General features: G+C 34.0%; 1 protein-coding gene across 1 annotated transcript; it reads right to left on the bottom strand.

Annotated features, from left to right (window-relative positions):
- LOC149775635 (uncharacterized) lies at window positions 1-27,277 on the bottom strand. Its single transcript, XM_089943454.1, has 17 exons — window positions 27,245-27,277; window positions 24,484-24,504; window positions 21,782-21,799; window positions 19,333-19,356; window positions 18,014-18,034; window positions 14,782-14,799; window positions 14,107-14,127; window positions 13,714-13,743; window positions 13,124-13,144; window positions 11,291-11,308; window positions 11,014-11,034; window positions 9,913-9,939; window positions 9,517-9,540; window positions 6,935-7,247; window positions 4,514-4,684; window positions 3,740-4,017; window positions 1-2,896 (listed from the first exon to the last, which is right to left on the bottom strand). Exons 14-17 carry the CDS (start codon window positions 7,097-7,099, stop codon window positions 2,413-2,415), a joined length of 1,098 nt encoding a protein of 365 aa, XP_089799580.1. The 5' UTR covers window positions 7,100-7,247; window positions 9,517-9,540; window positions 9,913-9,939; window positions 11,014-11,034; window positions 11,291-11,308; window positions 13,124-13,144; window positions 13,714-13,743; window positions 14,107-14,127; window positions 14,782-14,799; window positions 18,014-18,034; window positions 19,333-19,356; window positions 21,782-21,799; window positions 24,484-24,504; window positions 27,245-27,277; the 3' UTR covers window positions 1-2,412.

The following is a 27,277-nucleotide window of genomic DNA, read 5'->3' as shown; positions in this document are numbered from 1 at the left end:
TGAGAGTTAATAAATTTTATTAATGTATCTTGCATACAAAACATATAGTGACGTGATTTACACGAAGTTATAACACATATATTTGGTACACTAATAACATGAAATGTATAATAAGCGTCAAGTCCAATGTACTTGTAAGTAACTTTAAATATATTAACAAAAAAGTATTGAGTGACGCTTGCAAAACAAAAGAAATGTGTAGGAGAGAATAGGACATGCAGAGGACATAGGAGAATAGGAACGAAATGATACGAATCTACAATTTGTATGTTCTTTTGAGAGTCATAGAAAGTGTACTGTATTATAAACAATGTCATATTTTAATGAAATCTGTTACAAGAAAGGTTGTGTACCAAAGTAAAACAACCAAAACAATAAGGTTAGTTTATGAGAAACCACCATATTAATTAATTATTCTGATAACAGTAAACCTAAAACTCAGTGACATAAATTGATAATAAATAACTTTATTTAGGAAATGTAATAGGCTACATGACCATGTACAGATGGACTACAGCAGTTAAAAAGATAGAGACCATTCAAATGTCTAAAGAAACATTCGGTGATATTTGCAATATCATTGAATGTCACATATTGAATTTAATAGGATAAATGAACATACACAAATGGTCAATAGCAGCCAAAAATATAGAACTCGTTCAATTTGAATTCTAAGATATCACGGAATACTATTTAGCACACTGATAGGCTAATAACCTTATCCATGATGGCTGCATAATTTGTAGAGTTGGAACCCATTCAGTGCGCTAATTAATATTTTGGGCAAAGATGTCGCTCACCATTGATAAGCTAATTAATGGACAACAAACCAATACCAGCCATTGCTATAAGAAGAGACATATTACGTCAAGGGACGTTCTAGTGAAAGACCACTCCTTGGATGTTAACGCTTAAATAGTACTGAACATTATCTGCAGGACAGAAATTATGTTCTTGCTTACGTCAAAAGCCTAACTTAATTTCCTTCATTCTTTGCTTACAAAATGTGCAATTTCCGCTATGTATATGCATCTTCTGAGTGATTTTCCTAACGTGAAACCATGCTATTTTGCATTATGTTCCTCATACTAACTTAAAGTATTTCAATTATCCGCATTATCAAGAATGTGTTCTAATTGCACGTCAATTCCAGTTTTGTTCTATAAATTCATTTTTCGATGATCGGTAAAATTTGTCACCAATTTCACATCAATTCCATTTTTTTATTTTCATCAAATTCGTTTTTCAATGATCAGCTTTGTTCTAAATGTGTTCCTATTGTACACCACTTCCAACTTTATTCCATAAATTCGTTTTACAAAGATCAGCATCGTCCAGAATTCTTTACAATTGCACACCAAGTCCTTTATTTATTCCACAAATTCTCAGATACATAATCAACCCATTTTAGGATTAAGATATTTTCATAGAAACTTCAAAAACAGGATTTTATGTTTTTGCATTTTTCCATTAACTTTTTCTATTTACTGCAAATCAGCATTTTTGTAAAATGAATGAAAAGACTTTTGAGAATGTAGATTAACTACCATCGTATAAATATTTTATTATCTGGGATGGTTGTAAGAAATTCCACTGATGATGGAATTGAACATCTTTGGCACTGTTTGCAACAATGTATCACAAATGCGTTTTCTTGACGAATTTATATGGCTATACAAAAGCAGATGACCTATACATTATGTCAGTCCAAACTACAGCACTTCCAAGCAAACGGCATCAAAACAAGTGGTTGTCACAACTATGTGTATGAGCTGTCTTTGATGAAGAGGGGATTATTGCAAATCTACCAGTTAACATCTTGAGCGGACAGAACAATTTCTATGAGAATGTCAATTGGCAAGTAATGAATAATATTTTATTTTGACGTACGCTTCCAACAAAGTTTTACAACTTTCTTATTACTACTCTAATAATAAGGCATATATAACAAGGATCATTTCCAAAAGAACCTATAAGTCACTTTATATATATATATATATATATATATATATATATATATATATATATATATATATATATATATATATATATATATATATGAACAAGTTATTTTTCAATGACGCATAGCCAAACTATATAAACATATATGCATACATTATCAACATATTTGAACATCAAATGCACTGCAAATAAACAATAAATATGTTTTGAGTATATTCGCATTGGTTTAAACTCAGGAGAATATATTATACATAAATGTAGAGCTTTAATCTGATTTTCACGTAAAACTGACTTATTCGCAAAAGTTAAGAAGAGATACTACTACAGTTTTCAAACCTTAGCTCTCATTTGAAACTTCATGTAACCCTATAGAGCATAAAAGTCCAAGACATCTAATTTGGATAAGAACATGAAAATAAGGTAAACTATTATAGTCTATTGTTTTGTCCACTATTTACCTATCATAAACTCAGGATCAAAATGCACAGAACATAACTCTCCCCTTTTAAAGTTATCGGAGGATATAGTCATAGTTCCGAAGTGTGTCCCTCCAACTGATGCTTTGAGCTTGTAAGGGAAGACGGTCTTCTGGTCCTCAGCGCTGAATAGCACGGTGATGAAATACTCGATTTTTGCGATCGAGATGTCCTTTTCTATATTTCCCGAGAGGTCCATTCGAAGCCGCTGTTCCTGACGTAAAACCAGTGGATTAGATTGACCTCCGTTGCGTTCCAGAACATAGCCCTTCTTCTTACGCTCGTCGATAACTTGCTGTACCTTCTCCATTGGTGTACACTCTGTGTGGAGGGCTCTGAGCTTTATTGGGTCCCGGAAAGAGAGTACTTTGTAATATCTGGCTAAACCGAGATGGAGCAAGACTTCATCGTAAAGAAGCTTCACGTCTGCTGTCTTCTTAACAAGTGCAAACACCTGACTGGAAAGTAGCCAAAAAAAACAAAAAAAAAAAAAAAAACGTTTCGATGGTATATAACTGTCGTCTGTAAAAATTGTCAATGTATTCCTGTGGAACACCGAGTGATTTTACTTTACGAACAACCGGCGAATAGTTGTGTAATTACAGTTGTGCCTTTTATTTGCATAACCCTTGGCAAAAAGTCTTCAGGACGCACTATACATTCGTACTTTAAGAACGTGGACTGTCCTGCTAAAGATTGTTTTAATTGCGAGCATCTAGTACAAAACTTGTTTTATTATTTATCTGTACACAGAAAGAAATTTTTTTATGGAAGATGCTAGGCCAGTGACTAGTATGGACTGTGTTCAAGGGAAATTTGGATGGCATTCAAGAAGAAAAATGTCAAACATAAGAAATGAAAACAAGTTACTCAGAGAATCGGGTGGGGACAAGAATGTGTTGCTTGTCACTATTTTGCCTTTACCTATTCAAATAAGGTCCAATTATTCAAATGTACCTTTAAATACCATACTGTCGTATACCAACATAAGCCATTAATAAATTGGTACATCTCGTAAGAAGATAAAAATCTAAACGTGTGATATTTACATTCGTTATGGTCCTGTATAGTGCAGCAAAAACAGGTTGCTTATAGCCTCTTTGGCTCTGTGTTAGATCCACATCTCTGGCATGAGCAACAGCATGTAGCCAAACATCTTAAGTCGGTGACATTCTCTACTGTCTCCGAAGGCATGTGGGTCGAGGAGAGCACATTGTGATGGTTTGGAAGAATTTATGTATCATGAATTTAATAATAAATGAAATGTATTTCAAACACAAGTGTCGAAAAGTGGAACTTACATCTTGGGCGACGGAACATCCGCTGATACAGCGTTATTGTCGATGGGTCGCACAGTGGTTTTCACTCGTGATACAGTGTTTTCCTCCAATGTTAGGAGAATCACCTCGTAATTCTGACGGTTGCGCGGCTGGTTAAGGGGCATAGTCACCGTGACCTGCTTTTTAAGGTTACATGGAACCCTATATTCCACACACAGACATGGGGAAATGGCCACGATATTATATTTGTCCCTGACTTGCTGGACTTTTTCCGCTACTTTGCCATCGGGGAGCAGAACCTTAGAAAAAAAATAACGTATAGCATGTTCTAGATACACGTAGTGTGCATGTGGCATTAGTGATTCAATCTATGTAATCATCTCTTTTTAGTAAGTCATTATTAAATTCCCGAGAAAGAAACAAAGATTTTCGTATATCATTAGAAACAATTTTAAATAAATTGTCTCACCGATAAACACGTCATAAAATTAAACGATTCCAAGGAATAAGTATCAGTGTTCAAAACATTTGTATCATCACGATTATTTTATATATATATAAAATATACAAATAGAGATACTGAAGGGGAGTGGTCTTCAAGGGCATAAAGAAGACATGTTACATTTTTTTATGCAGACTCTTGGACCGAACTTAGGACCACACAGTTGTAAAATAAGTGCTTTACAAGTGAAAGGTATAATAGGTTCACTAGTGAGCGACTTACGAGACCAAACATATTTTCAGAATAAGCAGACACACACACACACACACACACACACACACACACACACTAACCTTGATTGATATGGTAGTGGGTTGGTCCACGGCTTTTTCTGGGACTCTAAGACAGTATACATCAGACGAAAACTGGTATCCATCCTCTGTTACTTCAGCCTCTGTCGCTTTGGGAACGGTAACAACATACACGCAGTCCATGCTTCGGAGTCCAAAAACGGCGCAATCGTTCTGTCAATAAAAAAGGTTTTAGATGAGTCAGGTATTGCTTGATGATGTTGATAGGTGTTAGGGTGTAAAGTACATAAATGCCGCCGGTGTTCATTTGCCACCTATCGTTACATGTAGCGAGAATATGATTATTTGACGTTACTAGGAATGCATTAGTGGTTTACACATTAACTGTAAATTAAATTTGTCTAAACATTTTATGCAGGGACACGGTTTTGAATTGAGCACGTTCTGGTTTTGAAATGTTGTACCGTCTGAACACTACACGATCTTGGCTACGAAACGTCAAAGTAAATTACCTGTACAAAGAAAATGAATAGCAAGATTTTATCATTAATGCAGATATAGGTTACATAGAGATTGGTATGATTTTAGTTTGGCTACTGATAAAGTTGAGAAAATATGCATTTTAACCAGGTAATTCTGATCTCTGAAGTCACAATAAGACCGTTTCTTCTCTTTAATTGCTGTGTGTTGAAACCATCTCTGATATTCTTCTGCATTAACTTTGATTTTCAAGATGGCCGGCGTGGGGCAATATTGGGTGTACGATTGGCACCATTTTCATTCAGTATCAACTTGACATAAGAAGAGTTTCTTGGATAACCCTTTGTCGATATGACCGGCGATTTAGGAGGAGGAAAGACAAGAAGATTTTCGAAATGGTTACCATAGCGACCATTTTGGACTAGCTAAACATCATAAAAGGTATTTTGGTGTCCACCCAATGTCGATATGACCACAAGTTCAGGAGGGGTATCGATGACAATAGTTTCATGATATCCGCCATTATGGCGATGTCGGATGCCATTTCAGTATTATTTTCATTTAGTACCAACCAGACACAATATGAAGTCTTCTGGTGAAAACCTCATGTCAATAAAACTCCGTTCAGGAGTAGTGAGAACAAGTTATCATGACTGATGTTGCGCTAATCATATTGGATGTCATATTAGCACGAATTTTATTCAGGACCAATTCGACATCACGAGGAATCTTTCAGTGAAAACACCTTATGGATATGTCCATCCATTCTGGAGAAATAGTGCCAGCATATGTTTTCGATGGCGATTGTGGCGGCTTATTTTGGTATCTGAAAGACACCGTTTCTTTTTATACCATCTAGAGCTTGATGTGTGTGTGTGTGTGTGTGTGTGTGTGTGTGTGTGTGTTTTAAAGTTTCATGCCAATCTTGCAAACAGCTATGAAGCAGTAGCAAACAAAGCTTTCGCAATCTGACGGATGGAAGACAGACAACAGCCAATCCAAGAGGCTCCATACGCTCTTCTGATCTACTGAACTTTAAATGGTAAAGTACAATACAGACTATATACTTTACACTGAAGTTTGCGACGGTGGTGTATATATCACATTCTCCTTACTACTAAAGTTTATACTAATATAAGCTCAGGTTTGTGGAATAGAAAAGTCTGAATACCTATACAGACGGTCTAGCAACCGTAATAAATTCAACTTGAATTTATCAGTTTATGTTTAATTATTTTTATCTTTCGATATGACGCGATGACATTGTATGAAGTTATTATATATTTTCTCACATATAAAAAACGTTGAAGCCATGCGATGTCGATGACGTCGTGGTGATAGGGTTTATACTGCACAATTTTAAAACTATTTCGCAGAGATTGTGATACCTTTAAAAGTTTTGAACCATCACACATCTCGCAAACGAGACTAGGGATGTGAGAGTTTACCCTTAAATTGCCACTGCACCTACATGTCTTGCCACACTTGAGAACTTACCAATCACAGGTCATCAGTTACTGCTGAAAACAAACAATTAACTGCACACACCAGTCATATTTCAGTTGAATTATATAGTAGCTTTGATAATCGAGATCTTAACAAATTTAAGAGCTCAGTTTGTTATCTCCTATTTACAGGTTACACTTCTTATTGTTTTAGGCATAATTCCAATATAACTGGCGGAAGAAGAACCCGGGAAAACCCCGGTAACAGCCACCGACCCACGTGAAGCTACTGGCAAGATTTCTCACATACCCACGCCGAGCCCAGGATTCGAACCCATGAGCAGAGAGGTGAGATGGCAGTGATCGGAAAATGCGATCACTTTGGACCACTCTGCCACCCGGGTTACGTTTAATGTCATTGCTAATGTTATGCTTGAGAAGTTTTGAAATAATTTTAACAACTATAAAAATGAATATTCTAATGAACTGGAAATAGATAAAGATCTTCCATAGTTAGGTCAGTAACATAAATAATTACCTCCAGAGTCGCAGGTATTTCGGTCCATTTGTCATTGTCACTTACAACTGCCATCAGGTCATCGATTTTCTCGTTATATTTCCTTTTCAGCTGAATGCTGACACTGCAAGGATCGTTGAAGTTGAAACCACCACTAATCCGGTAGATGTCGCTAATGTATTGCATTCCAGATAATGATGATGGCGTCCTGCCCGATAGCAATTCGGTCCGATCCCGGTTGGACAACGGTTCCGCTTTGATGTTATCTAGTTTCTTTTCCACTGAGCTCTTAACTCGTGCTGTGATTCTGGGATCATCATACAGGACGATTTCACTGCAAATTGTACATTGTGGGAATCATATTGTGCCGTTAAATACATTCCAGTCTTCCTAATCCGACTCCTGTTTTATCTGTTTTATGTTTTTTTCATGATGTATGCGTCTAAAGGAAGTTTTCGACTTATTGCAGATCAGCATTTTATCATGAAGTCGATATTTTTACAAGACAATTTTAATAAAAATCAATTGGCATTTAAAACTGAACTTTGCTCATCCAGTATTTCGAAAACAACGTGGCTGCTCGATGTGATAAATGAACATAACATAAAGTGTACCTATATTGAAATCGTAAAGTTGCTTACAGTAGAGAAGCAATGGCGTTGTAAGAGAATTTGAAAAATGTATATCACGATAAGCTGAATTGGAACGTCAATATAAATAAACATATATATATATATATATATATATATATATATATATATATATATATATATATATATATATATATATATATATATATTACTTTTGTAAAAGAAAACGTAATATGTGATATTATAAATAATGATAATTTTAGCGAGTGATTAGACTAAAATGGCTTACATTCTGTAATCAAGTGTAGTCGAAAAACTATTGCAAAGGCAGATTAAAAAATATTTTAAAAAAATACAAGATTCTGCCAATACAAAAGAAAAGTACGATAATACATGATGTGTAGATTTCACGAAATTATTCACCCTCCACGTCTTACGCGGGGAAAAATAAATCATCTTTCACATCGTTTGACTTTAGATCGATTTTGAATCAATAATGCCGTATTACACCAGTATTCAGATAAGACTTGAGTCAGTATCAAATACGGTGAGGAAAAGCATAGAGAGCATGTTCTCCTCAAAGTAAAATTGAGTACCGTGCACTTCAACAGTTTTCGCTTGCCAATACTAGTAAAATATCCAGCTAAGAATAGTAAAATAGTATACTCTGTTATAATTGCTTTCGAGATTTCTACCTCCCCAGTCACCTGAATTTTATTTTTCGGGGTTTATACTACCACTGATAGACTACGATTTACCATATTCCTATTATGACTCCCTCGAATGTTTCTTTTTTACGTCTACAATGGCTACCCATACAAAAACGTATTCTTTATTTTAAAGGACTCACGACATTTAAGTCTTTAAAGGGTGTTTCTCCAGATTACATCTCTAACCCAACTGAGCTTAGAGCATCAAATACTGAGCGTAATGTCTGAACTATAATTAACAATGATCTCCAGATTCCGAGGTTGAGAACCATTCATGTCAAAAGCTCATTTACTGTATCAGCATCTACTATATGGAGTTCCTTACACCTTAGGATACGTAACGTAATTCAAATTACCTTGTCTCGTTTAAAATATCATTAAACAAATTCTATCTTGAAGAGCTGAAATGACATATTAAGGCCTTAGGATAGAGAGCCTTATGACTGTGTCCAGACGTAATTTGTCCATGTCTTATCTGATTTATGTATATATACGATTTAGAAAGTTTCTTATTATCATTATAATTTTTTGCAGTTTAAGCAGGTGGAAAAATATCAGAAAAGAACAGCATTCTGCAAAAAAATGATTTGGAAAGCATTTTATAGAGAGGAGGGTGAGAGACAACGTAATTTTCTATCAATGTAGCATCGTCTCTGGATGTGAATACTAAATCGTATCACCTGGTTTGTCGTAGCAACTTTGACACTAGTCCAAATTTCTTGTGTCTTTTTCCACCACGTTTCTTTTTTTTTAAGACAATTATTTAAGGGTGGAACATTTTAGTGCATTTGCCCTAGTTTGTATAGAATAAACCTATTATATGAATCCGTATAAGTTAGGTAGAGTTCGATAAAATGTTGCTTGTTTTAGCTATCCCATTTTTAACGTGAATACCTTATTTTGTTACCGAGTGATTCTTTGGTTTCTATGTTTTCGACAGTGAATTCGCTCTGACCTTCCATCCGAAATTAACTGTAGAAATTTCTAAAACAGAATGGGGAAGGTAAGAGGAAATTCGGAATGCTCTTACATCTTCATGATTGCCACTATTTGAAATATGCAAATTCAAATTCTTAAACCTTCAAAGTTCTCGTCATTTTGGCAACATTTTTAGTGTATACTAGGAATGTCCTGCAATTCTAATGGAAGCCTTTGCAGTTAATAAAGACTTTAAAGTATGCGTAAATTGCATTATCAAGATGCAGGGGGTCGGGGTGGGGTCTGGTAATCCTTCAGCTGAAACATAACGCATACTCCCAGTAAGAAGATATCCTTTTTCATGTTATTTCAAGGTATCACGTACCGTATGGCATCTTTACGTTGAGTCCTAAAAATAAATAAGTACAGTCAATAACAATGTTCGGTAAAGTTCATTGAACTTAAAACAGAATTATAACAAAACTGCTGTATTCTTTTACATATAAGTAAATGTTAATTAAACAAAGTTGCCGTTTTATTTACACCGAACTACATGGGAGAAAGCAATTATTTCACTAAATACAACCTATTTTAATAAATCGCGTTAATTTTTTAACACTATTTTTTTTTTATAAACTATTTTTATATCAATTTGCACAATTTAACTTTGCTACCATTGGTCACTGTCTCTCTCCCTTTCCCTTTCCCACTTACACACTCACACGCGCGCGCGAGCGCGCACACACACACACACACAGAAATTCATCGCAGAGAAACTGACCTGATAAATCTAGCATCGAGAATGGATCTGAAAATACACGTGCATTATAACACAAAGCTTCAAAGCTTCTGAAACACAGTAGAAGAGAAACGATCTCTGTCAGTATTTTAGTTCTGATCTGCATACTAAATAGCTAGACAGAAGTTATTTCACTGTTGATTCTTATGTTTTATTACAAAAACAATTCCAGATATTAAAACCTTGAAAAACTTTATTTTTAAAGTTCAATAGCAAAACCTTAATTTTAAACATAAGACTTAGTTGGTGTTAAACTTCATAGACTACTCAAAGATTCCTATACCCAAATACATGCATTATCTCAGGACCCAAGTAAATTCAAGGTATTGACATGGGGTATGAATAAAAGTAACAAACATAAAAATTTCTTAATTCAAATAGCACTGTCTTGATTTATGTCTCCATAGTAATGGTTTTTAAATCAATTCCTGGACTCTGTTTCTCACGAGGACTTGAAGTTTTCCATACCAGACCGAGATTTTGAAGACAGAAAGGCCAGGACTGCGATGCTAAATCTTACCGATGTTGTTTTAATGCCTACGTGTTATTCCAAATTATCCACATGGCCATGGAAAGCGAAAATAGCACGTGGTTGTTGGAAAGAAAATATTCGTCAGTAGATGTTGTCATCATAAAAATAGATTAATGTGACCTATATTTGCTTAATGAATGTATTTTCTAATACTTTATTGTCCATGACACTACGAAATGCATGGAATGGTAAGAAATAATATACGAAAATGTACTTTGTTTTCTTCATTAGTACTTGCATGATTGTTTCTTATTTGTTTTTCCTTTGATAACTGTTTTAAACCGTAAATGAGAATATCTCAATGAAAAGGTTTTGTAGAAAGGTTGACCTTCATCTTCAAGTTATCCCATTATGCGCGCATATATATATATATATATATATATATATATATATATATATATATATATATATATATATATATATATATATGGTACAATTATATTGAAACAGAAATTAAAAAATAGTTAAAGTTTACTTTCACAAACATACATGATTAACATACACATCTGTTAAAGATGTGATTTCATTATAGATGGAAATGGAAACCTTACCTAGCTTTTGCGAACCAATGTCTGCAATAATAATAATAATAATATAAAAGCACGTGCACTCAACTCAATGAATGTCATATAACCATTAAGGCTTATGATTTATTATAGTGATAGGAATGAAAATTTACGTACATGCGATTATTTGTGAAGAATCAATATAATGCATTTCGTATGAAATGAATTACGTCTTGAAATCATTCGCATTTGATACAGTAAATTACGCTCCGTACAGAGAGAGAGAGAGAGAGAGAGAGAGAGAGAGAGAGAAAGAAAATACCTTATTTCTTCGAAGATTCTAATTGAAAATACAAGTATAAAAGCATTTCGATAAAAAAGCATATTCAAAATGTATTAATATATTAGATATGTATGACTTAATGTTTTGTGTGTGTTTATCGAAGGTCAAGTTTTTTATATATAAAGATACGAAAACTACAGTGTTTTTATTCACCAGCAAACGACCTACCGTCTAGCATAAATTCTCAACACAGCTATAAAAAGTAGTGGAAGGATGTTATTCAAGAATGTACATAATCGGCTTAGTGGAGGAGGTTACAAACGACTGTGTAAATAATTTATAATATGGGGATAAATTGATATAATAACACAACTAGCATACTACTGTGTGAAAAATATATGGAAATTTAAAAAAATGACTTGAGACTGCTATATCGGCCGACTAATACATTATAATACTGATATAAATTAGAAAAGATGTGCTTTATACAATACAGGTATAATATTTATTTTTAATTTGATATTTACAACAAAATACATACAATGTATGCACTATGGTCTACATCATTTAAATTAGACAAATTACGCTTAAATTAGACAAATTACACTTAAATTATTACACTTAAATTAGACAAATTACACTTAAATTAGACAAATTACACTTAAATTTAACAAATTACACTTAAATTAGACAAATTACACTTAAATTAGCCAAATTACACTTAAGAAAGCCAAGAACTTTCTTGCCTTCAGCATTACACTGAGAATATATTCGGATTTAAAGCTCGGGACTCATTAAACTTATAAGGTCCAGGGCCTAACCCCGGTTTCATTGACAACCTCAGAACTTCTCAAATTGTTTACATCATCTTGACACTCCAGACCATATTAATGTTTTGCAAGAGGAAGAGAATAGCGGAAAGGATGGAAAATCATTTCTTTGATTTAATGTTGAACACATGCACATCGTTTTAGTTTTGACAACAAGGGTTGAGGAAGTCCTCAAAATTTCCTTCCAGATATTGCAAGACTATCATAAATGAGTCCATATTTTAAGGCTGTATTTTAATTAATGGTGTTTGCAGAATGTCGTCTGAAAAAAATTCATTGTGACTTAAAAAGCAATAAGAAATATCTCCGACAAGTAATAGGGTAAGGAAGAAATTCTTAGATGTTTAGTGAAAATGGAAACTGATTCTGTCTCTTCGTAACAGCTCGAGTTGTGAGCATACTCGTACTCAAATGTCATTGATTCCGAAACTTCACATTAATCAAGGTCTCTTCAAGTCAACTGTTTAATTATTTAACCTTTATATAAAAGATATATGTCCATAAAGACAGTTTTGTGTGCTACTGAGTGTCCTTTACATGCTTGTGTTTTCTTATCCAAACTGTATATAAGCGAACACTAATTTCCCCATGGTTTCATGAATACGGGGCATGGCGATGACAGGTCAAGTCCAATCTGCCTTCTATTTGACTCAGGAATCAAGTACATTTAGAAGCAAAGTCTTGCCATAGGACACTACAAATTATCATATATTAATAGTTAGGTATGTTGTATGCTGCATGCTCAACAAGTCCAACAAACTATATAACACAGCACTTCATTTTGGCCAGAATGTTACTTATAGGTGTTTCACAGAGAGTTGTCTAAATATCAAAAGGTTCACAAAAACCAACTGCTTCTGTGCGCCCCAACGGATGATTATTGATATCTTCCATTTACCAAACGGAGATGGAACTACACAGAGCACGTACCCCCTGGTTGTTACAGTGAAATAAATAGGAAAAGAAAAGCTTACAGTCGATTACGTTAAAATGGATGAATTAAAAAGGAAATGGACTAATTGAATGAAAAAAATATACTTACATTCTGTCCTGGTCCGTGGTTCTAAATGCACACAATAGTTAAAGAAAATAAAGTCAGCAGAGACTGTATTATATTAGCTACATGTAATTCAAAATCGAAAAAATACTGGAATGTTTAAACGTCCAAAGCATGCTCTTACTGCTGCGCAGTAAGGTGGACAGACTAAAAGACATATGGACCAAGATAAGGAAACTCAGATTTCATGTTATTATGGCGATGTCAAATGATAAATGTTGTTGTTGTTGCAGGTTTAACGTCATTTTTCAGCACAAGACAGGCTATACATGGCGGCCAGTATAACTGGTGGAGAAACAACCCTGGAAAAGCACGGGAAGAACCACCAGCCCACGAGAAGCTACTGGCAGGCTTTCGCACGTACCCACGTTAGCCGAGCTTGAAACTCAAACCCACGCAGGCAGAGGTGAGATGGTAGTGATCAGTAACGGTGAGCTCTTTAGACCACTCGGCCACTATAGGCCCCAATTGATAAATGTAACTAAACAGGTAAAAAATTGTTTTCTCTAACTGTAACATATGTGTGTGTGTGTGTGTGTGTGTGTGAGAGAGAGAGAGAGAGAGAGACTGGTTACTCGTATTTCGCACTGAACCATCTGGAATATCTGGAATGAAACAAATCTTAAATATCAAGCAAGCAAATACTGGCAGAAAAGTAATCCATTTCAAGACGAAAAATACAAAGCACTATTATGAGGAAGTACTCTAACAGGAAAGCTTGTATTGAAATTATGCAATTGAAAATTCTGATAATAACGGATGATATCAATACATGAATGTTATGTTCTGTCAATTAAGTTTTTAAATAATCTGTTATCTTTTAAGCGTAAACTCATTTCACATAACCTGGTATAGATGTACGACATTATGATTACCGTTTTGGTAAACAAAGAAAAAGTAAATTCAATATAACAGGAATATCAGGCTTGATAAATATAAATGCAAGATAACAGTAAAATATTTCAAACCGTTTATTTTCTTGTTCTTCCCTGCAAAATGGAAATTGAAATTAAAATGATTCATCTGTATGAGAACTCAAATACATTGCTGAAGCAGAGCTAAAATGTTAAATATAGTCGCCAAGCTAAAATGTAAAATCAGCTAAAATGTTAAAATCAGACGCCAAGCTAAAATGTTAAATCAGCTAAAATGTTAACAGCAGATGCCCAGCTAAAATGTTAAATACAGACACCAAAAAATATTAAATACAGACGCCCAGCTAAAATGTTAAATACAGACGCCCAGCTAAAATGCTAAATACAAACTACCAGCTAAAAGATTAAATACAGATGGCCAGTTAAAATGTTTAATGCAGACCATCAGCTAAAATGTTAAATACCGACGCCCAGTTAAAATGTAAATACAGACGCCCATCTCTGCTTAGAATATTCATGTATGACGATTAACATCTTGTTTCTTTTTACATGGGGAATAACTCTTCCTAAGTCTATAAAAAAACTGAGCGTTAATGCAGTTCAATCATTAAAGGTAATGTACGATGTAATATGCTTGAATTCGGAAGAAAGGAATGGCATAACTGAGGTATAAAACAGATCTAAGTAATACACACAATTTCATTATATCTATATAAACAGCAAATAAACATCGACGTGTCTGCATGAGAGAGAGAGAGAGAGAGTTACCTTTCCAGCTGTAGTTGTCTGGAATATATAATATACAGAGCAAAGATAGTAGACAACTTTCAACACGAGTTTAATAACTATTAATATCGAATATAATTTGAAATTAAAATGCAACGTTTCGGTACAATTTGAGCAGCATTTTTGTTCTAAAATCTATGCAAGGTGCGCTTTCCACATGTTTTTTTTCTTTTTTACAGCAGGGCTGAGGAACATTGTGGTATCCGACAATGATAGATCATAACTACATGCAATGATGAACAAAATGCTGGAAATCAAAATAAAGCAAGAGTCCATCAATTTAAAGCTGCGCAAAAAAATCGCTTAGATTCCATTAATGGTGTTACGATGCAAGACATAAAGTTTGAAACAACAGGTCATCTGTCTATCAAGGAATGATATTAGGCAATCTCTCTTCTAATTAATGATTATTAAGCTATCTCTCTACTAATTAATGATATTGTAACCTTACAATTAATTATATTGGCATTAGGAAACTACAAATTACAGTATCTCATTAATATAAATGAACCTTCAAAATGTGTGTCTAATCCAACAATGGTAGAATAAAAAATGATTGTGGGAAATCACAGGCATTACGTTTCCAAACGATTAGTAAGATGGAAATAAAAGTCACCGTGAAGTCATTTTATCAAGCTGCATACCATATATGTGTGAAAAACAGCAATGCTTTGTAAGGTTGTGCTTTGGAAACCAAAGCTTACGGGACAGAAAATCAAGGACCATAACTCGCATGAATGCCTTGGAACTCTGGAAGCCAAATACGGTCATATTGTTTTCGAGATAACAGTGTGTATTAAACTTGGTGGAAACACCAAACGATACATAGATACGTTATGTTGCTGAAATCAAACTTAGAAAAGTACGGACAATCAAGGTCCACAACGCATATCAATGATCATGCGAATTACTTGAAAACGACTTTATCCAAGGTCATATCAATATACAGGTGATGGCCAGCCTTAGTCATATACTCTGGAACCAAAGGTTGGGTGATATGTGTTTTTGTCAGCAATAACTCAAACGAGGTACGACATGGACGACAAGAAACGAAATTCATGGAAAGTCTCATCGATAAAAAGATGCATGCTAAATTTGTTGAAATCTATTAACCTTATCCTATTTAAGCAAACAAACACCATACTATTTCCATTATCCATTATGTTGCTTGAAATAAATTAATTATCTTGCGGTAAAATAAAAGAGAATATCTCAGCTCAAAAGAAAGTCGCAGCGGACCCCACGAAAGTACTATTGCAACTCCTTGGTCTTACACTATGTAAGAGAAAGGAAGTTAAACCAGCAATCTGAGTAAAAGTCAAGAAACAATTTATTCCTCTAAGTTATAATGTAAAAATGTAAGAGGTATTTATTGTTGTGAATTAGATGCCAAATAATGATCGATATCCTATCGCAAGTCCAAAAGTATTGAATGTCTTGATGTATTATATAGTGATATAATCGAAAATATCTTTGAATGAATCGTCAATAATCCCAAAGTAGTGTTTTATTCCAAAACGTTAATGATCACTTTGTAATTCCAATGAATAATTTAAATAAAGAATTCTTTTAAAATTATATCTGAACACAACAACAAACTCTGATCACAGATTCCCAAAGATTGATATGAAAAAGAATTAAGACGTTTCATTACAAATCCTCCATTTATGTACAGACTGTCACATGACCAATGACCCATTAGAATATTCTGGAAAAATTTACTAACTCGTAAACAATGTCAGGTCTTTAACTTAAATCGTATTAAACATCTTTGTTATTACTTATAATCATGACAAAATCATGTAAACAAAACATGACAATAGTCAGATTGACAAACACTCTACCCTCAACTACGGACAAGGGTCAAGTACACACTATAAATCATATATACCTAACAGCACCTTATAGTTAATATCTGCTCTGTGTCTATGTTACTTTTGTACAAATTGCCATCTATGCCTGTAACTAAAATGGGATGATTAAGCTTACACTATATCTAGCACGTAATAAATGACTTTGTGCTGCCATTAGATAGTTTGGAATTATATTTGTAATAATTCAAAATGTTTTTGTGACAAAATACAACTGTTTGATAACAAAAATTGAAAAGATGAAAATAAATTGTAAAAATCACTAAATTCATAACAAGATTAATCTGGAATTTCTGTACATTTCTAACTGACGGAAACTACCGAAGTTACGGTGCACTGGAAGAGTACCGTTGTACATACCATCGGAATAAATACCTCTGTAAACCAGAATACCGGTAATGCCGCTTACCTCTAATGGTATGAGAGGTGGTAGTTTCTAAACGATACCGTAAAATAACTCGATGTCAGCCTTATCTAAGTTCTTGTCAATATAAGATAGATCTAAAATCTGGCTGAAATTTAACAATCCTTAGTAAAGTAATGCTTTGGGCACCATAGTGTTATAGGACACGTAATTAGGGTCAATGTATTCTATATAGGATGTCATGGAACACTTAAAATTCAAAGTTGTTCAAGGTTTCGTGAATATAGTACTTCATGCAAACTTTAGTGGAAGTCCAATAAACCTTAGTTTAGTTACGATCTGAATATAAAGTCTGGAGAACTATATATCAGGAGCCTCAACTCCTGTTAATGATGATATTGAATACTAAGGTGTTGTAGATATATATAATACTCGTGCAAATTCAACGATTTTAGTACAGTTTTGCTGCTTAAACCAAAGTTAGGATGATTTATAAACGAGGATCATAACTCAGTTCAATGTTGATATCAAAGAAAGTGAAAAACGTTTGACAGCTGGTGAAAAACATAGTTACACAACAAATCTGATTGAAAATAAACTATTTTCAATATACCATTAAGGCTTTCCTTGGGAAACCAATTTTTGGCTGAACCAATAACAAATTGAATACTTTATGTCTCTATCTATTTCATTAAGTGGGGCATGCAAATACAAGGAATAAAGTGGCTTAGAAGTTTTCATTTAAAAATCCATACTTCTGAATCCAATAATCAATATCCAATTCTTTACATCTGCACTTTATTTTATGTTTCTTTTCCCTGGTTTGTAAGACGTAAACGTTTTGTTAAGAGGAATGCTTATTTTCTGCTAGATGGACTTTACAGAGTGATACATATTTTGGAGTTCATAAAGAAGTCTTCTGACGTCAGACTATGTGCATGATTAATAGATAGGGAAGAATGTCACCGTTTTGACTCACACAAATTTAACTTCGTCCCATCTGAAAGGGAAACAAACGAGTAACATTTAAAACTGCTTAGTTTTCATTGATTGGTTCAGACTTTATAGAATAACATTAATAAAAAACTAACAAAAAAGCAACATCCTTGTGAATATATGAAGTTAAATGTCATGGGGTACAACTCTATGCAAAATAGACCTGACAAAACAAAATCTATAAAATAATCTTCTAGATCTGAATACTTTTTCCTAACAAATTGCATCAGAATAAGCTGAATGGTTCGCGACTTGTACCGGCTATAACTACCATTCCTTGTAAAGATACGAGCTTAATTGCTAATGGCAATAATTCTGTGCAAAGTGGAGTTAACAACAAATCATGACGGATAAAAGACACGTATAGGTCGAGAAGACAATATTCATACGCAACATGACCGATAAAATACACATAGAGGTCGAGAAGACAATATTCATACGCAACTGCATCAGAATATGCTGAATGGTTCACGAACTATGGTGATTTTTAAAAACAGCATCAAGGGTCTTAATTTTAATTTATCTACGAGACGCCAAAATGCATCAGAACATGTTTAATTTATCCTGGACTATGTTGTTGGCAACACTTCTTAACGTGCAGATTTAGAACTGATGGTTTTAGTTGTTAATGTAGGGTTTAATGCCATATTTCAGCACAAGATAGGCTATACATGGTGGCCAGTATAACTGGTGGAGGAAGAACCCTGGAAAACCCCGGAAAGAACCACCAACCCACGAGAAGCTACTAGCAAGCTTTCTCACGTACCCAAGTTAGCTGAGTCTGAGACTTGAACCCACGCAGACGGAGGTAGTGATCCGGAACGGTGAGCGCTTTAGACCACTCGGCCACTTGCGGCCTCAAAAGTGATGGGGTAAGGGCAAAAATTATGTCCAATTTGATCCTGAAAATTTAAATCTCTTTTGTGCGTTAAAAGCAATTCACTAACCAAATTGTCAGTAAGGGCTACAGGTAAGGTAAAACTTAGTTTCCTAGCTGTATCAAACAAGTTGTAATAAGAAAACTTCAACTTGTCTATAACATGGAATATTTAATAATACCCTACTGATTTTTCCTCAACAGGCAATTAACACTGAAAAGTGGTCAGTTTAATCAGTTCAGGACAATGGACGTTTCCCATCTGCAGTAAAATATGAGCGAAGAAAAGAGGTTATCAGCTCTCTAGTATAGAGAAGGGCTTCGTATCCTTGAGACCAGTCATGTGAATAAACGGTATTGAGGCATTCAAGAGTTCATACAATGTTACAGAAAAATGATAACCTGAATACATAAAAGGTACTTACTCCGTATCTGTGTTAACCGTTTTCCTGTTGAGCAAAAATATTTACTACGAAAATGAAAGCGTTGAATGCAAATGCCATCAATCAATACATTGTTAAATAAATCGCCCAACCAATCAATCAATCGCCCAACCAACCAATCAATCAAACAAACAACATCAGACATGTCCGGGTCAGCTATAAAAAATTTTAACAATCGATATTCCAATAACCTGGTCTATCTTTATGTTCTTGAGAAGACGAAAGTATAATAGACCTATATGCATCTTTAATTACTCGCCCTATGAGTATGCAACTTGCAAAGCAGGTGGGACATTGCGTGAAACAAATATTATATGCTAAAGTATATATACAACAGTGTCATGTAAAGAAAGGTATGCCATTATCTTGTTTAATTATATTTGTTATCTTAGTTACAGGTGTAAATATGTGCTAAGAAAAGATGTATTAGTTCTGTAAACAGATGACATTTCATACGTAAAATAATTTTCATGCAGTAATATTTTACCCAGTCGTAGATGATATGTACCCAGATTCGCGACGGACAAAAAGCATAGTTCGTGAACAATGAGCTGCATTTATAGGTTACAGCTTGCATGGGAAAATATGAATGCATTCTTTTGAGTAATACTGATCGACCTTTGAAATAAAGTATTAATCCGAAAAAGTAGTTCATATTTTCCTATACCAATGCAGTAACCTTTCTATTATATATTCATTTTGCTTTTCTTATCTGAGGATTAATAATAAAAAGAATACAAAGAAACAAAGCAATTGAATATAAGATGTATTCCACAACAAATTCACAACAGTACATTCATCAGCACAAAGTAACGATATTACCGTATATCGACCTCTGAGTTTCGTCTTGCTCGACATTAGTTTCAAAAAGAGTGTTGTGTTTTGGTCTACTGAACATTGAAATGTATAGTCATATTGTGAATGAATGTGCATTGAAACAACTTTTCTATTTGGTCTGGAATGGATGGATTTTATTTATGTCGATCCTACTCAATTCTACGTTTCTGATTGTGATGGACTGTACTTATTATCTGTGTCAGTTCCGTATGAAGTGAATGTGATTTGAGCAAGGAGAAAACCGCCTTGAATCAGCTGCGTGTGTGTTTCTGTTCTGTCATTGATTACTTGAGAATAATATTGTGGCAAATATATGAACTATTTCAAAAGAAATTATCAAAAAGGCGCATTGGAATATCGCGCTCATTTCATCTTGAGTGCAGTAAGTTGAATGTGATTGCAGTTTGAAATGTAATCGGAACCCACGACAAAGTTAATGTCATTCGGATTTAAAGAACTATGAAATTATATTTTGAGGAATTTCAAGATGCAAAAATGTAAGTATATTTTTGCTCTTCTTATTACCAGCTAAAGAAGATATGTTAATGCCTTGTCGCTTCTATGATCTTTGTAGAAACCCCAGTTATGTAATGAGATGTATGGCCTCTATCGCTAGCCTAAATCCGAAACATTTTAAAAGGAATGTTAACGTGGAAAATTGCGAAGCAGCTGGAGTTTGAAAATTTCATTGTTGACTCAGTAAACTCGTCAACATTGTTATCGTCTACTTTCATATGGACGAAACAGCTTCTTTGGTTCATCCAAAAATCAAATCTAATAAACTGAAATATAAAGCATGTGCTATATGAGCGTACGTTGTTTACAATCATAGTAGTCCCTCATACACGATACTATTTTAAGACACGCGTGTCTTGTAATATGAAGCAGTTCAGTAATTGTGATAATGTAAAATTATAGGGGGAAAAATGAGCATATAATAATATATCTTTTGCCTGTTTTCTTGTTTAAATTCGTTGATTATAAAACGAATCAGAAGTCCTTGCAACTGCGACATAGTTGCATAGCAACAGGAATTCGATCAGCTTCTTTTAACATGGACCCTTGACTGGCGTAGCTAGCTCAAACACTGTTTTATTTTTTTTTCTTTCCACAAGTGCCCTTTTGTATTTGAACTAGTTACTACCAATAGCAAGCGATATCAATGACATAGCTCGCAACATAGGTATCGCGATTTATAAGGTCTAATTACTTTGATTAAACAAAAATAAAACGAGTCAAGCTGGAGAAACCTACACGTTGTTTGCGGAAGGCCCATATGATTATTTTCAAAAGGTTCTTGTTCGTAAAATGTAACAAGCGATCTGATTGGATCACTTTCTTCAACTGTACCCAATAAGATAGCATAGCGGTAGATACTACTTTAGCTAGTTACATATACCAAGGGTCGATTCAGAATTAAGTGGTTAGCAAAGCAACATATTGTACAGAATATAATAATAATAAGACACATAGTTATGTTAAGCTGTGTCTCTAATGAGGCGGTTAATTACCACCATTTTTTGATAATGAGGCGGTTTATTATCACCAGTTTTCGTTAAAAATGAATCGTAGAATGTAAATACTCTGTACTTACTTCAGGCTTTCCAATAGTCTGAAACAATATTTAAAAAAAATTGTCTCATAATATTTCATGTATCATAAGTTGCTTCAGAAATTATTTTAGGATGAAGAAACATGGAAAGGAGGAACGCACAGTATATCTTAAGTTATTTTATGTCCCTTTATTGACAATGTAATTTTATTTTCTCCAATGTTTGAATTTCTAGACAATTATGGTCCTGTTCGAGTTTTAAATTATTATCGCAAATCACATATAAAAAGCACATGGTTCTGTTATTAGCACATGTTGCTGACTGATCATTTTGTATGGAAAAGAAGCTGTATTAGATGCATATAAAAATTGAGAACGATAAGTACAGTTACAACAATTATAATCTACAAGAATAGATTATGCCATGTGCATCCCTGGGTATATAAACGTGAAATTTTTAAGATGTGTCCCGTACTTTTCACATGATTTGAATTGTGTTGGAAGGTAAGGTACAAGAACGTCAAATTCGCAAATCTGTCCTATGGTTCTCACATGTCTTGATTTGTAGGGGACGATAGGGTGTAAATATATGAAATTTGTCAACCTGTTCTGTGGTTTCCACATGTTTTGACTTGTATGTAAAGGGAAGGTGCAAGCTCTAGGTGAGATAGAACAGATTCAGAATTGGCTTATACGCTATTCTTGTCCGCGTTATTTTCAAAACATGTGATTATTTACGTATTTGCTTTATAAATTCCTGCATTAGTTTGTTCAGAATTTATGAAACATTCGGGGGGAACAGTCAAGACAAAATGTATGTCCGTAACGCCATATCCATACAGCAAGGAAAAGTAACTCGTTCAGTCATAGCAAACACAGAAAGGGTTTAACGCCATTTTCAGCACAAGATAGGCTATACATGGCGGACTGTATACATGGCGGAGGAAGAACCCGGGAAACCCTGGAAAGAACCACCGTCATGTAAAAGTCGTGGTAAATATATCTTGTCAACATACATGATGTGAGCACATGCTGAAAGACGTCGGTATACGGCTGACTACGTTTTTGACTGTTATAAACCTGGGAAATGTGCATTCATAATTATTCTTCGCAATGCAGTACAGAGTGGAAATGGTGAATTTGTGCTTGAAAGTGTAGACATTTCACGGTGACTGTTGATTGTGTCTTGACCAATTGTTTCCACTGAGATGCTGTAGGGAAATTTGAGTGATTAAAAAGATGGAATAAAGTCTCTAATATAGGCATTCGGGCAAAGCGGATACACCCATCAGTTAATTCTCATCTAAGTACACATTCATTCAGAATTCCAACGACAGATATCACAGTATACAGAGGAAAATACAGAGAGTTACGAATATCAGCCAAACAGAGCGAAAAGTGCTGTCCCTAGATTTTATAAAATGATGCGTTCTATTTAAGTTTTTACACCATATAACTGAGACATTTATTGTCAAAAATAACATCTCCATAACCGTAGTGTAAAGATAACCCTAAGAACCCTAACAACCACAATAATAACAACAGCAATAATAATAATAATAATAATAATAATAATAATAATAATAATAAGAAGAAGAAGAAGAATGCCAATGTAATGAGATTAACTTCTAGGTCAAATGACAAAGGCTTGCTCTTTTCCTTTCAGAGGCGCTGGAAAATGTATAAATCTGGCGTGTAAACGAGGATAAGTGTATGTTTCAGGTTCTATGTTTAAGAGATGAATAACATAATTATATAGATGATCTTAAGTTAAGTGATGCGTACATCAACGAACAAGTCATATGATATCTTGCATTATGACCATGACAGGAAATGTATGACTCAAAGAAACTTTTAAATTGTTATGCCAAAATTATAATCATCATTGAATTATTTAACGCACACAAATGATCGTATCTGATAGTTCGAAATTTGTATCCATGCAACTAGCACCTGTACCGCTTTATGTTCCTTAAAATATCATTAAATTCTTGAACGAATACAAGTTATTGTATCAAACTGTATCCACACAGCTAACACTTTTACCGTTTCCATTTCTGTATAATATCTTTTAAAAAAGAGTAGTTTTAGGAAGAAGTCTGCTCTATATTTTACTTATTGTATGAACCATGCTATTAAATTTAAGCCTCTTCCATGATAAATCCCAGGTGATTAATATTAAAGCTTAAGACAAGTTTTATTTAAGAGATAAATACTCTCACAGTTTTCTATAATGCTATGCGACTTACAAATGAACACACAGGTGAATATATCCACCAATTTATTGAGATAATTTGAAATTCCTTTGCAAAATGTTTAGACATTACCGTTTTTGTAAGTAGAACAAAAAGCCTGCTTACAAGGTATTAAATGACCCATGTTCATAGTCATCTGGAGTATCAGCTTCAAGATAGTTAACGTTGTTTAATACAGTCTACATCTTCCAGTTGAACCCACTATTATGAGAGCACCGTACTTCAATTCATTTCAAATTTATTGAAATAATTGCATGGTAATTTAAGAAAAACAAACAAAATTAAACTCTTGCTAATTATCGTAGTCAAGAGCATAATTACGTATCATTCGTCCGAAACATTTTTTGCCTTGACAAAAGTGTTCTGCCTCAAAAACGTGTTTTGCCTTGACAAAAGTGTTCTGCCTCAAAAACGTGTTTCGCCTTGACAAAAGTGTTCTGCCTCAAAAAAGTGTTGTCTTAAAATACAGAAATTTACGCATAGTTCTACCTGATTTCATCTCTTCTAAGCCTGAAAAAATAAAGAATAGCTAATGTTAGAGTTTGTTTAAGTATGACGCTACGGTCATATCATTTATGTAAAGTAATGTTTGATTCACATTTCTGATTGATATCTTGGCGGTAGGCATAATATGTTTGCATTAACTATCATGAGGTAATAATAATAATTATAATAATGGCATTAGTATTAACAGGAGAAGCAACATCATTAAGAATATTAGATGTAGTAGTCGCAGCACATTTACGACATTGGAAATGTCAAGTTAGTTTTCCATAAGTTTAATAATGGATAAAATGATAAAAATGGAACGTTCTTTGTGAAATGATAGTGGCAGCAAAAAATTGAATTCACTTTGTTCCTATTTAGGAAACATTTGACATTTAATAATTTCAACTATAGTAACACACAGACAATTCCGCGTGTAGAAATAACTTTTCTTCACCTGACAATAAGTTGGATTCACAATCGTGCAGGGGACTTCGTAAATCTGATTAAAATCGAGATATCCAACATAGATAAAATATATACTACCAACGTTTACCTTATGTGGCCTTTGACATTTTTCTGGTCCTCGTACGTTTAATAACCTATCAAACAAAGCGTAGCATTTCGTGTTAAAGATAACATTAGGAATCATAAGTTCCGAATGACGTTTTTCGCTTCATAAATCCGAAAGATGTGATTGGACTGGTGAATCCCGGTGTAAACACAACATGACCTCTTGTCGGTGTCCATCAGATTTACTTATTATAAGAGGTCTCGATTTTAATTGGAGTAAGGTTTTCATTTGCCTACAAATGTATATGATACATCTACAATAAATTAATTATACGTAAATGTTTAATACTGAGACAAGACAATATTATTACACTCAGGTTGTAAAGTCTATAACATATATGAGACATGACATGAAAATAACGTGTGATATCATATCATATGATTAACAGGAATTACACAATTCGACAAATACAATCTAAGAATCGGCAAATATTTTTAAAGAGTCGTATGTTACCAGTTTTCATTACTTGATTATATTTATTAAAGTTAGTCCTTGAAATATAAAACATCGGACGCAAATTAACATATTTCATCATGAAAATAATAATGCGGCATGAGATAGTGATATTTAGTCGCTATCTATTGCGACTGATAGAGTGTACGATATCATTCGTTGAAGCAAAACAGTTTCAACAGGAAACTTATGATTTGCTGCTCTAAACTTAATTAAGCGTTTAGGTGTATTTTGGGTAATGAGAGCTAGATCTTTTCTAAATCCAAGCTAGTTTTAAATAACCTGTAACCTGTAGAACGGACTAGATGTAATTTAGGAATGAGGAGAACAATGGTGCGGATAAATATTCCCATTGTCTTACAGCTTATAGTGGAGTAGCTATTGTCTATAGTGGAGTATCTATTGTCTATAACGGAGTATCTATTGTCTATAGCGGAGTATCTATTGTCTATAGTGGAGTAGTTATTGCTGAATCCAGATTGAATCTCAGATAGTAATTTATTATCATAAAGGAATTTAGACAATCTTGAATGTGGTATATCTGTAAAAGCATTACCAAAACAGCTAAGTAAAATAATAGGTTTATAATTTTACAGCTCGGTTGTGAAACATTTGTATAAATTGGCATTACATCACATTTAGTCCAATCATTGGGTACGAACCAGTATTCAAGATTATAATAAAATGTTTTGCAAAGACATGTAGTATTTCAGCAATTGAGCTTTTTATAAATTAATTTCATATATTATAAATTTAACTTGCTTTATGTATTTGAGATTGTTAACAACTTTTAACATTTCTTAAGCTGTAATTGGGTCATTTAGGCAAGAGTTATCGACAACATCCCCCACTTGCGCCGTTTCTTGGAGTTCCTGGTTCTATCTGTGTCCGCTGAGTTTATTTCATGAAAATATTCAAGGCATTCTTGCAATGCAATATTTAGAAAAGGTGTTTCTTGACTACATCATTTATCGAACTCCAGTGTCTTGTTGGATCTTTCGATTGTAAGGTGCGTATTTCTTTTGCAATATTTCATAACTAGCTGTTAGGATGTTAACTTTACCGATTTTGTGAACTTTATAACACTAGTGGTAATTTTTTTCTCGTTTTCAAACACTCATTGCCAAATTATGAGTTGGAGACAGACATTTGCATGCGTGCTTTCGTAGAACATACACCTTTATTTGATGTTCGTTGATTCTAGTTATATTAGCGTTTTTGATACATTCATGCAATTCCCAGTCTATTCAGATTTGAACATTAATATTAGCCATGACTTCATTTTCTATTGTCTGATGTCATTTCTTTTTCTGTGATATAATCATCAAGTAGATATAGCTGAACACTTCTAATTTGGTACGTTAAGGCACAGTGAATGTCTAACACAAACGATTAAAATCATGCACGTCAAAATTGTATTATAATTGGAAACCCCTTAAATTCGTTAGTAGACAATTCGTTTCCTGTCACCACATATTTCACCGAACAATTGCCTTCTGAAATGTCATGGTATTTCACATCAAGACTCCTTTTGTTTTATTACCATGCATTATACGATTTGGGTTTGAAGCAACGGTCGTATTGATACATTTTCAGATTCAGATAATCATTTCCTGAAGAACTCAAGATGTGTACCCGTCCGAGTTCCTTAGCAGGAAAGTATAATATACAAAATACGTACAAAATCCAGATCATGTATATCTGAACAATTGGTATTCCGTATATTGTAATACTTACTTTTCTGCCGGGTCATCATTGCCACCTTCTGCC

This window comes from Sinohyriopsis cumingii, chromosome 19, assembly GCF_028554795.1.
Source record: "Sinohyriopsis cumingii isolate HCF-2022 chromosome 19, ASM2855479v2, whole genome shotgun sequence".
NCBI lineage: Eukaryota > Metazoa > Mollusca > Bivalvia > Unionida > Unionidae > Sinohyriopsis > Sinohyriopsis cumingii.
This window is presented reverse-complemented; position numbering and strand designations above follow the sequence as displayed.